General features: G+C 38.5%; 1 protein-coding gene across 2 annotated transcripts in view; it reads right to left on the reverse strand.

Moving 5' to 3' along the window:
- Positions 1 to 389: 389 nt before the first annotated feature.
- Positions 390 to 14918, reverse strand: part of ACTR3B (actin related protein 3B) — a 36004-nt gene continuing 21475 nt past the window's right edge. Inside the window, exons 8-12 of one of the 2 annotated variants that reach the window (XM_029282951.1) lie at positions 14632 to 14805; positions 12841 to 12933; positions 5399 to 5524; positions 3780 to 3863; positions 390 to 788 (exon numbers count right to left, since the gene is read on the reverse strand). In XM_029282951.1, the coding sequence (XP_029138784.1) occupies positions 558 to 788; positions 3780 to 3863; positions 5399 to 5524; positions 12841 to 12933; positions 14632 to 14805 (708 nt within the window). In that variant the 3' untranslated portion in view covers positions 390 to 557. Of the gene's footprint in view, positions 793 to 3779; positions 3864 to 5398; positions 5525 to 12840; positions 12934 to 14631; positions 14806 to 14918 lie in introns of both variants that reach the window. The other variant, XM_015832551.2, reaches the window with a different exon arrangement.

The raw sequence follows: 14918 nt of genomic DNA on the forward strand, positions 1-14918 counted from the left end.
TGGGAGTTGATGTCCACCCAGGTTAAAATTGTCAAAGTTGAGAAACACTGCAATATAAGGTTAAAACTAATGTCAGATTCAGGAGGAACAAAATCACGTTTTGGGTTCTTATCTGGATTTCTGTTCATCCAGGCCAGTGGTCTTCAAACTTGGCCCTTTTATGACTTGTGGACTTCAACTCCCAGAATTCCTCAGCCGTCATGCTTGGCTGAGGAATTCTGGAAGTTGAAGTCCACAAGTCATAAAAGGGCCAAGTTTGAAGACCCCTGATCTAGGCTATTGTTTCTCAACCCTGGCAACTTTTAAGATGTCTGGACCACAACTCCCAAAATTCTCCAGCCAGCATGGGAAGTTGCAGTCCACACATCTTAAAATTGCTAAGGTTGAGAAACACTGATCTAAACAGTTTCTGCTTTCACCCTTTCTACCAAAGCGAATGTTATATACTAGAAGCTAACTTGCAGAAAGGAGTTAATTTAACAATCAAGTTGAGTCATTTTTCTCCATTGAGTTCTAGCCGGTCCATTGCTTTGAAGTCCCTGATTCTAATGCATATTCTAGGTAGGGAAGCATCCACACCACACCGAGTTTTGGTATTTGCACCAAGTCTCTCTCCTCCTTGTCAGCAGAAAGTTCACCATCAGACCCCAGAGTTGCACCATGATGCTGCACCGTGTTGATGCTGCACTGTGAATCTTATGACATAATTCCAAAAACAGGATTATGACGGCAAATGCCAGGACCATATTCCTCGTAGGCTTTCTTGGTGTGACACACGTCAAAGAACTCTGGCTGAGAAAAAAAAATTAAGGATAGATCAGAAGCTGCTGCACGTGAAAACGTACGATCAAGAAAATGAACCAATCCAGAAGAAAAATTGGTAGTACATGATCACCTTCATAGTGCATTTATCTTCCTTGGAAATAGCAGGAATTTACTACACAGGGCAAAGATAGAATGGCAGTTAATTTTGAAAGAAAGAGACACATATACTTAAGATATTTTTTTAGCAAAAGCCCTTTGGACAAGGAACAGAAATTTAAAGAAAGTAATACAGAAAGGCTTTGTTCCATTTCTAGCAGACGTTATACTACGATGCAAAGTCATTACATGCATGAAAACTTGCTGAAGTCTACTCTTACGCCATGATTTCTCAAAATAGAATAAAAGTTTATCTCCCATGCCATAACTCTGCTAAACAATTAATTCCCACAACACTGTCTTATGCCCTGGGACAGTGATGGCGAACCTTTTAGAGACTGAGTGCCCAAAAATCGCTACCGCCCTGCCCCACCCCGTCCTGCTAGCTCCGCCCCTGCCCCCAGCCCGCCCTACCCCACCTGCCCGCAGGGCCATTCACCTCCTCCATGGCCCGCCGCAGATCGCTCAGGCAGCCCAGCAGTGCCATGGTGGCCATGCCCTCTGCCCATAGCATCATCTGCATGCGACGGGGTGCGAGGGCGGCGTCTCATTCCCGCTGCTCGGCTGCCATGTCCTTGGCTGCACTGCTCTGCGTGGGCCGCGCTCGGGGCGACTCTCCTCTGGGGGGGTTGCTGGTGAGGAGGGGGCCACGAGGAGAGGCAGGACTGCGGTGACGGCTCTGAGTGCTGCCTCTGGCACACGTGCCATCGGTTCGCCACCACTGCCCTGGGATGTCTTGTTTAGCATCTTATGACTATAACTGTAGTATCTTATATTTTATGTTGATTGCTTTTATTTAGTATCCTATTATGATTTATGTTGATTGCTTATTTAGCATCCTATGATCACCCCTGAATATTGTATCTTATGATTTATGATGATTGTATTTTATGACTATGATCATGATTTATCACTTCTTGCTTGTATGTACATGAGAGCTTATACACCAGAGACAAATTCCTTGTGCGTCCAATCACAGTTAATAATAATAGTAAAGTAAAGTTGGAAGGGACCTTGAAGGTCATCTAGTCCAATCCCCTGCTCAGGCAGGAAACCCTATACCATTTTGGACAAATGGCTGCCCAGTCTCTTCTTAAAAACTTCCAGTGTTGGAGCATTCACCGCTTCTGGAGGCAGGTTGTTCCACTGGTTAATTGTTCTCACTGTCAGAAAGTTTCTCCTTAGTTCTAGGTTGCTTCTCTCCTTGATTAGTTTCCACCCATTGCTTCTTGTCCTGCCTTCAGGCGCTTTGGAAAATAGCCTGACTCCCTCTTCTTTATGGCAGCCCCTGAGATATTGGAACACTGCTATCAGTTGACCAATAAAGAATTATGTTCTATTTGTCAAAAGTCCTATCTGACTTACTATTTTTGCTTCTGTTGAGTTACCACCAGAAAGAGCTGGTTCTGAACTTGGAAGTCTCAGATTGGCTAGGAGCTATTCCAAATTAGAAGGTGAAAAGGTGATGCACCTTTCTGAGTTTTCATGAACTGACTACAGAATTGTAAAAAGTGTTCTACGACAGCAATTCAGTACAGTTAGAGCAGTTAGCCAAGACTCAAGGCTGGAGAAGTTTCAGTTAATCAGAATAGAGCTGGAAGGGACCTTAGAGGTCTTCTAGTCCAACCCCATGCTCAAGCAGGAGACCCTATACCATTTCAGATAGATGGCTGTCCAATCTCTTCTTAAAAACCTCCAGTGATGGAGCATCCACAACCTCTGAAGGCAAGCTGTTCCACTGGTTAATTGTCCTCACTGTTGGGAAGTTTCTCCTTAGTTCTAGGTTGCTTCTCTCCTTGATTAATTTCCATCCGTTGTTTCTTGTCTTGCCTTCTGGTGCTTTGGTACTTGCCGCCTTCTTTGTTGCAGCCCCTCAAATACTGGAATTTGAAGCAGAGTTGCTGGGGAACAAAGGCAAATATACGTGTCCCAGGATAATGCTGAAGGAACCAATCTGGGTCAGTCACTGGAACCAGAGATTTAGTCTTCCAAGCTTTCAGACTCCTGCTGTAGCCCATCCTCAGAGAATTTCTCTCTACCAGAATGTCTGCTTTGGGCTATTCTATGCTTCGTATTTATGTGGTCCTGGGCTTTGAAAACAGCAATTGCCAATTGCAAACATCTTAAGATGCTTAGGACTACTTCTTAAATGCAGATCATCTAAGTTTGTGCCCTGCATGAAATCCTCAACTTATGACCGGAATTGAGTCCGGAATTATAAGATTGTGGTTGTAAGCCAAGGCACCACATGATCAGATTCAGAGTTATGACCTTTCTTTTAAGGAAACGCTGCAATCATTAAGTAAACGCCATGATTGTTAAACAAATCTGTTTTTCCCCAACAGACATTTTTTTGCTGAAAATTGGAAGTAAAACACTAGAAACTAGCCAAAAAAGTCACTAATCACAGTTATGTGACTGTGAGACACTGCCAAAAGCTGCAAAGGTGAGCAGGTTGCCAAGTGCCCAACATGCAGCTCATGTGATGTGATCATTGTAGCCCTAAAAATGAGTCATAGGTAGCTATGGGGAGGTACACTGGATGGTGATTAAGGAACCAGTTGTGAGAATTACCTGTATGTTCTTTGGATTTAGACAAATCTAATCAGATATCTTTAGCAGTCCCTGATTCTTTTTTTAACTGAGAAATGTAATTTTTTTCCAGATTTTGCCAAACAAAATTTGTTCTCTCCATATTGATCTTATTACAGTAATGCAAGGTGTAAGTCTAACCAGTAATGGGAAAAACAGTGAGTTTATTTGCTGGTGGGAACAATAAAGAAGCCAATTCCTTGCCTAGGAATCGAACAGATGATGTGCAGTTTTCCTAGGACCAGCTGATTTAATAAAAGACATACCGTCGACGCAAGCATAGATCCGCCAAACCAGACGGCATAACGCTGCATGTGATGACTGATCACTTGAACCTCCACAGGTTTGGGCTGCAAAACACAAAACAAAAACAGAATATTATCAGAACACAACACAGGCTGAGTTAACCAGGCCTACCAGTTGGAACAGCACACTGTGTTTAATGAGTTATTATGGAAGAAGAGATTCTGAATAACCATCTGTGCGGAATTAATAAAGCTGGCTCAGATTCCAGCAATGTGGGTTGCAAATCTCTATGGCCCAATACTCAAGATTTGAGCTCTCCATTCCTAATGCAAGAGGCTTTATTATTCTAACAGAAAGAATGTAAAATTATATTTGCCGAATTCAAGCACCCGCCTAAAATATTGTGAGTTCTGCTATTTCTTTTTACCCTGTTGCTACAATCACAGCTTGGATATATATGGTCCAGCAAAGAGAAAATATTGATCCTCTTTTCTCTTTCTTTTTCTTTCTTTCTTTCTTTCTTTCTTTCTTTCTTTCTTTCTTTCTTTCTTTCTTTCTTTCTTTCTTTCTTTCTTTCTTCCTTTCCTATTTCCTTCCTTTCTTCCTTCCGTTCCTTTCTTAACTTTAGATCTTTCTATTTCTTTCTTTCTTTTTCTTTCTTTTTTTCCCTTCCTGTCGTGACTCCTGGCAACTAGCTGGACAAAATCCCTCAGTTTTCTTGGCAAGATTTTCAGACGTGATTTGCCATTGCCTTCTTCTTAGGGCTGAGAAAGAGTGGCTTTGCGTCTAAGGCAGATGTCATGGTTCCAAAAGAAGAAGCTTTTCAAAGAACTTTGAGGCCTTGTTTACCTTAAAGAATCCTTTTATTGCTACATAGCTTCTGCATGTACATAATGAAGCCAAAAACTGAATTATCCCTCCCCCAATCACCCGTAATAAAGCATAACTCACTCCTTCATTTAACAGTCATCAATCACGTTCTCCAATTAGTTTGAAGTGTGAACTTTCCCTCCTGTATCTCCTCTGGTTACAACTGACCTTGGAAATACTGTACTGAAATATTGTTATGGCTAACTATCCCCCGAGTACATATTTTCCCCCCTCCCTTCTAACATTGTCTGACTTTAACTCTGGAAGTGATACACAGGTTAAATAAAACATGTCTGCTTCTTCATATATTGTCAAGCAAGAACATCCGATGTTAGCAGCCTTGATAGCAGAACTAGAACTCACAGTCTCCCACTTGTTAGCCTGATGCCCTAACTGCCACACCGAAATGACTCTCATTCATCCTCTACTCCACTCCTATTAACCAGAATGAAATCCTTTGAACTAAATTTTTGCAACCAGACCTTTGACTGCCGAAAATCTCACTTTTGTTACAAAATAATAAGCTGAGCTGAAAATGTTCTAGCATTTTCTGGATATTGGACATTTCTTTAAACCTGAAGAATTCAACTGACTCTCATCATATAAATAATACAATGTTCTTCTTTGTCAATCATTTTAGAATGGGATACTGGCCTGAATAAATGCAATTAGCATATAAAAATGTCATCTGATTTACAGGCCTTGCTAATCAGTTCAGGGCTCTCCCTTTGTTTGTTCAGGCATTTAATGGGAAATAAAATCAATTTACCTTTATTCGACCACCGCTGAGTTCTTCACTGATTTTTAGTCGAGCATCTACTGCTCTTTTCAAGTCCCTCTGTAAACGACGACCAAAATCTCTAAACATTGTAGATCCTCCTGAAAGCACCACATTCTACATGACAAAGAAACATTTTGGGGCTTTAGACAATACAACCAAACTTTTTTTTTAAAACAATCAGATCTATAGATCTTCTCTCTCTAGGCTGTTCCTTGAGGAACAGCAGGACACAAATGTGATAGGTCAGGTGCAGCCATACAGATAGTTCTCAACTTACAACCATTATTGAGCCTGGAATTATGTTCGGAAGATATTGCAGTCATTAAGTGGGTCACTACATGATTAGGCCTGATTTTATGATATTTTTGTGGCGGTTGTTAAGCAAATGCCATGGTCTTAAGTGAATCCATTTTACCCCAAGGGCAGTTTTTGCTGAAAACTAAAACAAACGTCGAAAACCAGCAAAAAAACATTGAAAACCACAATCATGTGACCACAGACCATAGCAACCAGCTGTAAAAATGAGACGGCTGTCAAGTCCCCAAAATGTGATCACATGACCACAGGGAGGGAGTGTATATGTGGCTGCGGGCATCATAATTTCAAAATCAAGTCATAACTATCGTTGGGGGGGATCTATGGTAACTACCAATGGTCACTAAGTGACCAGTAGTAAATGAAGGACTTCCTGTATGACATGACTGATCTACTGATGGTCATTCTGCAGGGAGATCAAAAAAACTAAGTTGGTGGCCATCATCACCGCACAAAGTGCAATCAAAATTTCACAAGCATTTCACTTATGAATATTTACATGAGTTTCTAGTGCAAAGATGCCATTTTTTGACACAGATACCCCATAGATGCATCTACCTTCACATTGAACGTCCACTTACTTTTGGCTTGCCTGGGCTGCACTGAAGAGGAATTATCTTGGGCCGCATATAAAATATATAATATAGTTACTGTATATAAATCATACAATCATATAATTATGTGATTTATATACACTAACTATATTTTACTATAAACTATACTTAACTTAACATTATTATGTGACTTATATACAGTAATTACACTATATTTTATATGCGGCCCAAGACAATTCTTCTTCAGTATACATATCTTGGGCTATATTACTAGCTGTCTGTGGGTCTCGGGTTGCACATGCCTGATTTAAAACATTTTTATCAAATTCTAATCTACAGCAAAGGCAATGAAAACATATAAATGCCCACCATTAGGAGCGATTGCCCACTATTAATCTCAGCAAATTTGCTCTCAAGTACAGCCTTCTTACTGCAGCTCAGCAACAGTCTCTCAAAATTATTTTGATCACAATTTTCCAGCTATGTGTGAGGTAGCTCTCTTAGCATTCAAGATATAGCTTAAAATAAGGATCTCCATTACAAAATGAATCGAATCAGAAGTGAAAGAAAGCAGCAGCTAAATTGGAGAAGGAACACATTAATTTAAGCATGGACCAGTGTTTCTCAATTTGGCTACTATAAGATGGGTGGACTTCAACTCCCAGAATTCCCCAGCCAGCTTGTGGGAGTTGAAGCCCACACATCTTAAACTTGTCAAGTTAAGAAACAGTAGTCCAAACCAACACATTATAAGATCTTAAGTGGGCGTTTGAAGATACGGTGAAAATTAATCAGATATTTTAGAACAAAGAATTCCAAATTTCCATAACTGAGAAGGTCATGGACATTTTATCTCACCTCAATAATTTACCTTAGTCTATAGAAGGGTACACATGTATGTAATATTTATTATGTTAAATAGACTTAAGGCCCAATCCTTTTCCCTCACATGGCAGATTGCAATAATGAGGGCTAATTAAACTGATATGGATTTTGAGAAAATGGTTGGTTTACTTCTTTCAAATGACTAGAAAGGCTAATGAGAATTAGCCTTTATTAATTCCTTTATCTCAGCCACAGCAATACAGGCAGTCCTCTGCTCATGAACCTTAGACCATGACTGAAAACACGTTACTTACAACCGGTCCTCACATTTACAACTGTTGCAACATCCCCACAGTCACACGAACAAATTCGGGTGCTTGGCAATTAGCATATACTGTATGTACGAACGTTGCAGCATCCCAGGGTTACGTGATCACCATTTGTAACTTTCCCAACCAGCTTCTGACAAGCAAAGTCAATGGTGGAAGTCGTATTCATTTAACAACTGGGCGATTCATTTAACGCCAGCAGTGATTCACTTAGCAACCATGGTAAAAAGATCACAAAATTGGGCATGACTTAACAGCAGAAATTCTGGTTCCAATTGTGGTCATAAGTCAAGGAACATAGAAAATGTCTGCTACCTAATAGCAAATAAATCTAGAATGGTTAATAAGATCTGCCTAAACCAGTGGTGGCGAACCTATGGCACGGGTGCCAGAGGCGGCACTCAGAGCCCTCTCTGTGGGCACGCACGCCATCACCCCAGTCCTAGGCCTTCAGCTGGGTTTTATAAAACCTTTTCGCTTTAGGCCTCTGCCACTGTGTACACAAAAAAAAGAGGTTCAATCAATCAATCAATTTCAACTTCTCGCAGGAAAAAAAAAAGATCTTGCAAAATTGGAATTGATTGATTGAACTTTTTAGTCCCACCCAGTCTGCCGTTACCACCGCAGCCATGCCCACCCAATGGGCCACAGCCACCCGGCAACCGACGATGCATAAGTGGGTTTTGGGTTGCAGTTTGGGCACTCGGTCTCTAAAAGGTTCGCCATCACTAGCCTAAACATTGGAAAAGAGAATCAGAGAATTTACTACAGCACATATAAACCCAGTTGATGATGGAATATGGGAAACTGATGAATTTTGATGCAGAAAATAATCTCCATAACTTCTACATTGAATTGTAGCACCTGGGGTAAAAATGATTTGAATAATAATGTACTATAAAACTGAAGGTCAGAAATGAAACTTTTGGATGATCCATCCATTATTCATGGAGAAAAGTTTGCCCAGCAGTTAATAAAAACAAAAGGGTAATAAAGTAGGTGTTAATGTTAACTAGAAATGCCTATATTGTGTATGGTACAACAAAACTAATTAATCCACAAATATGTTATGGCTAGAAAGCAATAGTAAATAGTAAATATACAAAAGATATACAAAAGATATATATGTAAGATATACAAAAAGGGCTTTCATTTGAAATTCCTTTTATGAAGGTACTTTAAGACAACGTCTACTACAAAACGGTATTGCTTCATTCATGAAATCAAGAAGGGGTCTTCTTCAGTGGACAAATTGTTTCCAGTTTCCCTTTTTCATTCTTGATTATGATTAAATGTCAAGATACCCAAGAGAAGAACTGGAGATTATTCCAAAGAAGATGACCCCAGAACACTATAAACATGTGCTCTCTGAGCTTGGTTGTTTTCTTGCAGCCATTTCATTACCCAACTAGGTAACATAATCAATGCAAGTACAGGAGCAAACCCCACACCCACTAGCACTGATGATGTTAGTAAATTGGATAATGAAACGTCTGCAAGAAAACAACCAAATTCAGAGAGCACCAAGGACGCCAAAGTTCAACCATGAACGACAAATATTCTCTTCTATTGTTAACACTATAAAATCTTCAGAGTGATTTATAGCCTGCTCCAAATGTCATCTATGGATAGTGATGACTAAGTGTCAGCAAAGTTGAACTCTCTTTACTAAGGATTACTTCACTCAATAATCTACTAACTTGAATTTTTTTCATTAGCTACCTTTTGAACATTTGAGCTTTGCTCTTCAGTTTTGGAATTTGTACATTTATGTTTTTAGAATTCAGAAGGCCAGCCCTATTTATTTTTACAACTGACTCCTTTTTTCCAGTGTTCGAGAGTTTAACATTTTTTAAAATAATGGTTTTAAAATTATAAATTTGCCTATAGGAGGGACATGGACAGTAGCAAATTACAGTAGATTTGATTAATATAGCTAGAAAGTTTTTAGCAAAGGAAATAGTTCTTATATTTTATTTTACTCTTTCTAGTTCAACAAGCATCACAGATTGATAAAGAAATTGTATTTTCAATACAATTTTACTAATAATGATTTTACTAATCTGAGAACAATGTATTTTTATTGTGATTCTATTTATCTTATTTTTATTTTATTTCCTGCAACCAGGTTATATTCCTAATGCAAACAGCTTTGTTTCATCTGTAATTATTTGATCAAACTTTTAAATTCTTTTTTTATGAACTTTATGAGATTGTTTTCTTGCCACAAGAGGGGGCTCCAAGATAAGGAATAAGTACTTGGGGGTTTTCCATTTTGAAATTAAATTTAAATTAAGATAGGCAGACAGAGTTTGGGTTTTAGTATAAACAGTATTTTAAAAAACTTTTAAGAACTGAATGCTTAGAACTAGACTGTAGTCTTCTTTTAAGGGTTTTCATTATATCTTTTTTCTCACACTATTATCTGGAATTTATATATTATATCTATGTATCACTTTTTTAAATCTTACTCTTAATTGTATACTGGTCGTCCTTGGCTTACAACCATACATTTAGTGACCATTCAAAGTTACAACCACACTAAAAAAAATAAGTGACTTATGACTGATATAGATCAAGGACTAACTGTACCTTGTTCCATTGCTTTTTAATGAAAAGAAATTCTGGGTACAATTAAAACAAGATTTTGAAATAAAAATGGATTCTCTTAAAGGTGACTTTATTGATAAATAGGACAACTGAATGGCCACGTTAGAACACCAGGATAAAGAAATGAAAAAGATCTGTAGGCAGGATACAAAAAGACATCATTAAATCAGAGAAATTGAAAATGCTAAATATTTTGTTTATTTATTAAATTTCTATTCCAAATATATTGGAAGCTAAACTGGAAATAGTGAAATAGAATAGTAAAAAGAACTTTAGCAGGGTATCTAAGGATTGGGTGAAAGAAAATCTCAAAAGCGAAATGGAAAACTTGCTCAACACTTATCTTCAGTTGGAAGTAGAGAAAACTTTGGACATTAACGAAATCTACAGAATAAATTCATGAAAAAGAAAATTGCACATGATATGCTTCTCAAGGGGAAAAAAGCAGTAGTGGAATTAAAAGAGGTCATGTTTCCTTAACTCTTAGAAACATAATAAATGAGATTCTACCAGAGGTATCTCTAGAAAGAAAGAGGAGATTTCTGAATTTCTGACACAAGATAGATCAATCCTACTTTATTGTAGGGCTACATTAATAGAATCTTGCAAGTCTAAGGGTAGAAATTCCCCATAGCCTTTTTTAGCTGCTTGACCCAGTTATAAGTAAGTGAAGGTGGATCCTTGCTATCTGTGGCAATTAAGCTACTGAGGGCACCTCCCCTTCTTGCCTGGTTGTTTATTTTATTTTATTTTATTATTTTATTTTATTTTATTTTATTTATTAAATTTCTATTCCACCCATCTAACAGAATAACAGAATGACAGAGTTGGAAGGGACCTTGGAGGTCTTCGAGTCCAACCCCCTGCTCAGGCAGGAAACCTTATACCATTTCAGACAAATGGTTGTCCAGTCTCTTCTTGAAAATCTCCAGTGTTGGAGCATATACAACTTCTGGAGGCAGGTTGTTCCACTGATAAATTGTTCTACCAGGAAATTTCTCCTTAGTTCTAGGTTGCTTCTCTCACTGATTAGTTTCCATTGCTTCTTGTCCTGCCTCAGGGCCTTTGGAAAATAGCTTGACTCCCTCTTCTTTCAGCTTACAACATAGTGGTACCTCAGTACTCATCGTTAATTGGTTCCAGGACGCACGATGAGTACTAAAAATGATGAGTACCAAACAATTTTCCCATAAGGAATAATGTAGTGAGTCACAAGCAGCCAACACTGACAAGTTCTAGTTTGTGTGTACAAACAAACTAAACAAATCAAGCAACAGTACCAAATAAACAATGAGTACTAGGACAAAATTTTCATGTCAAAATGCATTGAGTACCAAATTCGATGAGTTTCAAAGCAGTTGAGCTCTAAGCTATCACTGCATAGCAAAAAGTTTAAAAGTACTAAAAAAAATTAAAATTTGAATAAAAAGATTAAAAGTTAAGAACCAAAATGATGGGCAGCCTGGAGGTGAGAATCATCTCTATTCTGTCAGCCAATCGCATTGTATTAGGGCCCAGACCAAGCAGCACAGCCAAGTTTTTAGAGTCTTCCAGAAGGCCAGGAAGGCCTCTGATGGAAGACTATTCCAAAGGCTGGGAGCCACAACAGAAAAGGCTCTTCTCCTGGACCTTGCCAGCCAAATTTCTGTGGCTAACGGGATCCATAGTAGGCCCTTTCTGCTGGAATGAGTGGGGCGGTTAATACCATTGGAGTAAGGCAATTCTTCAGATACCCTGAACCCACGCTATAAAGGCCTTTGAAGATGATGACCTTGTTTCTTGGCCAACATATCTTCCCCCTTTTCCCCAAGATTATCCATGCATTCCATTACAAAAGGTTTTCTCTTCCCAGGTCAGAAAATGAAATATGTACCTCCTTACTTGTATGAAAATGCCAACTAATATTTAATCACAGCAAGATAACTTAAGGGTGCTAGGATGGCTAAGAAATAAACTAGCTAAGAATGCACAGAGATAGTAGGCAAGGAAATTTAAATGAATCTTTTTCTGCTAAATTACATTACCATTTTAAATATGTTTATCTCTACAAGTTTTTTTTTAATAAAAATAAAAGAAATAAAAATAAAGCTATGTAAGACAAATTCCTTGTATGTCTAATTGCACTTGACCAAATAAAATATTCTATTCTTTCTACTCTGTTCTATTCTAATTCCATTCTATTCGACTCGACAAACATATGCATGGATTTAATTATTAAAAGTTTATTTTTTAATAGCTGAAATTTCACGAGATCAGTAAATCTCATAATATTTTCAGAATTATGAGGCTACCAAAAGTCTGTGAGGATAGGCCATCTCCAGCAACTAGATTAAAATATAAATATTTTTATAATATCTTCATTTCATTTTTGCCTACCTCAATAGTCACCTGCCATATTTTGTGGGTCATCAGTGCCCCTTGGATCATAAACCAGGAACCATCAAGGTAAAAATATCTTGTCAGTGAGATGAGCAGGCTCCAAATTTGTTAAGTATAATAAAACAAATAAAAAATAAATGTGTGATTTTTGTCTACTTCTCCAAGAACTGATGAACTGTAAAAGCATGAGAAAAGCTGAATCCATAGCTGGACACCTAATAATGTTCAGAAATGTTCAGTGTTGGAACAACACGGAAAATAAAAGCAGTTTTACCAAAAGTATGTTTTCAAGATCGTAATCTATTTCTGTTTATCCCTCTATCTACAAGCTACTAATCAAACCAGCAGGAAGACACACATGGTGTGAGACTTCAAATTTCACCTGAATGTCATTTAATAATTCTGTCTCTCTGTGTACCTTATACAAAGGACGCCGAACATCAATGGGACAGTTCTGTATAACTTCATCCACAACGTTCGAAATAGAGTCCATAAAATCTGGATTGGCAAACTAAAAATAAATAAGAGAGGCAGATAATCAAGTAATGCACATATAGAAAGCACTGGAATTATGAAAACTGGTTTAAACGTATAACAGCTGAAGTTATAACAGCTGAAAAAAGTGTGCCGGTAATTCTTGTATTATGGCCATTGGTTTAATGACCCTTTGAAGTTACGCTGCTGAAAAATGTGACTTATGACTGGTCCTTGTGTTTACGACTGTCACAGCATCCTCACTGTCATGTGATCAAAATTCTGGCACATATATGTACAACGGTTGCAGCATCCTGGAGTCATATGATTGGAATTTGTGACCTTGCCAATAAGTTTCTGACAAGCAATGTCAATGGGGGAAGTGGATTCGCTTTATAACCATGTGATTTGTTTAAGAACCATGGCAAAAAGGTCACAAAATCAGGTGCAACTCATTTAACAATATCATCACATAGTGGCAGACATTCTGGTCCCAATTCTTGTCATAGGTCCTTCCTTGGGAGCTGACAAGATCTGTTGTAGGTGAGCAAAAGAAGTGACATGCAACCAATAATAACAAGGAACTGTCAAAGGTGGGGGGGGGAACTTCTCTGGATTCCACATAGCTGGGCAGGGAAGCATCATTTATTTCTCCCGTTGCTGGGTTAGAAAATTGACAAGTTCATCCACTTTCTGTACTGATTTATAAAAACTTACATCATCAGAGCTCCTGAAAAACAAAGCCAGCTGAGTTTGTCAATAACAGCTCTGACACTTTAAATTTAACCGAATGGCAGAGTTGGAAGGGACCTTGGTGGTCTTCTAGTCCAACCCCCTACTCAAGCAGGAAACCCTATATCGTTTCAGACAAATGGTGGTCCAATCTCTTCTTAAAAAGAGTTTCTCACGGACAAGGTGACCAACCATTCTGGTTTTCTTGGATCATCTCAGTTTATGCTTGTTATCCTAGCATTCCATCTGCTTTAGTGTTTGTCCTGGATTTTTCATTTCTTAGTGAAGTAGGATTATTAATAACAGTTGTTTAGCAAGGCCAGCACTTTGTGAGTGCAAAATCAGCCCCAGACACTCTCCACTATTCTTCCCTTGCAAGATGCCCCTTTCTTCCCCACAGCAGCTAACTCATAAGCCTTCCACATCTGTTTCCCTTCAGTCTTCATTCCCAGCTAGTTTTTCACCTTTCCCCACATAAAAGGCCTGGGTTGGATGATAAAGGATATGGCCATACTACAATGTGGATCTTAACTGTAGCCATTAATTCTGCTGGTCAAAGAAGAGGTGGCCAAAAGAGATGAACGGCCTTCTGTCCAGAATAAACATCATGTCAAAAACAAAAATAATAATAATAATTTGATGCAGTTCTACAGTACCTAAAGCAATGTTTTTTTAATTTTGGGAACTTTAGAATGGGTGGACTTCAACACCCAGAATTCCCCAGCCAGCCTCCCTTCAGTTCTGGGCATCTTAAACTTACTAAGGTTGAGAATGACTAATCTATATCAAGTGGAAGTTGTGCATTTTCTAACACTGTTAGAAAATAATTTGGCCATAAGATGGTGCCTTACACCCATGAGTACCATTGCCTTCTTTCCTTCCTGTCTGCCTCCTGCCTGCCCTCCTGCTTTCTTATTACCACCCTTGCAACTACTACCACTACTACTACTACTACTACTACTACTACTGCAATGACTTCTACTATAGCAATCTTGTCTCTTACCTCTGGATGAAAGAAAACCTCCGGCCCAAGGAATCTTTCATAGCCGACATCTATCGTAAATGTGTTTTTATTGATGGCATTGATCCCTGTGTATTGCTTAATCCATTTGTGGGGATCAACATCATACTTTGCAAATTCTTTTACTATGTCAGGACAAATATAACAGTACTTTTCCTGCAAACGATAAAATAAAGAAGGGAATTGTCTCATTGGATGAAAGAAGGTAAGATTAAAAGTGTAACTTCTCTGGAAGTGATTCTGCATTCTAACAGCTCATTTGGAGGTCC

Source organism: Protobothrops mucrosquamatus, unplaced genomic scaffold (assembly GCF_001527695.2).
Source record: "Protobothrops mucrosquamatus isolate PMUCROS unplaced genomic scaffold, P.Mucros_1.0 scaffold5, whole genome shotgun sequence".
Classification (NCBI taxonomy): Eukaryota; Metazoa; Chordata; class Lepidosauria; order Squamata; family Viperidae; genus Protobothrops; species Protobothrops mucrosquamatus.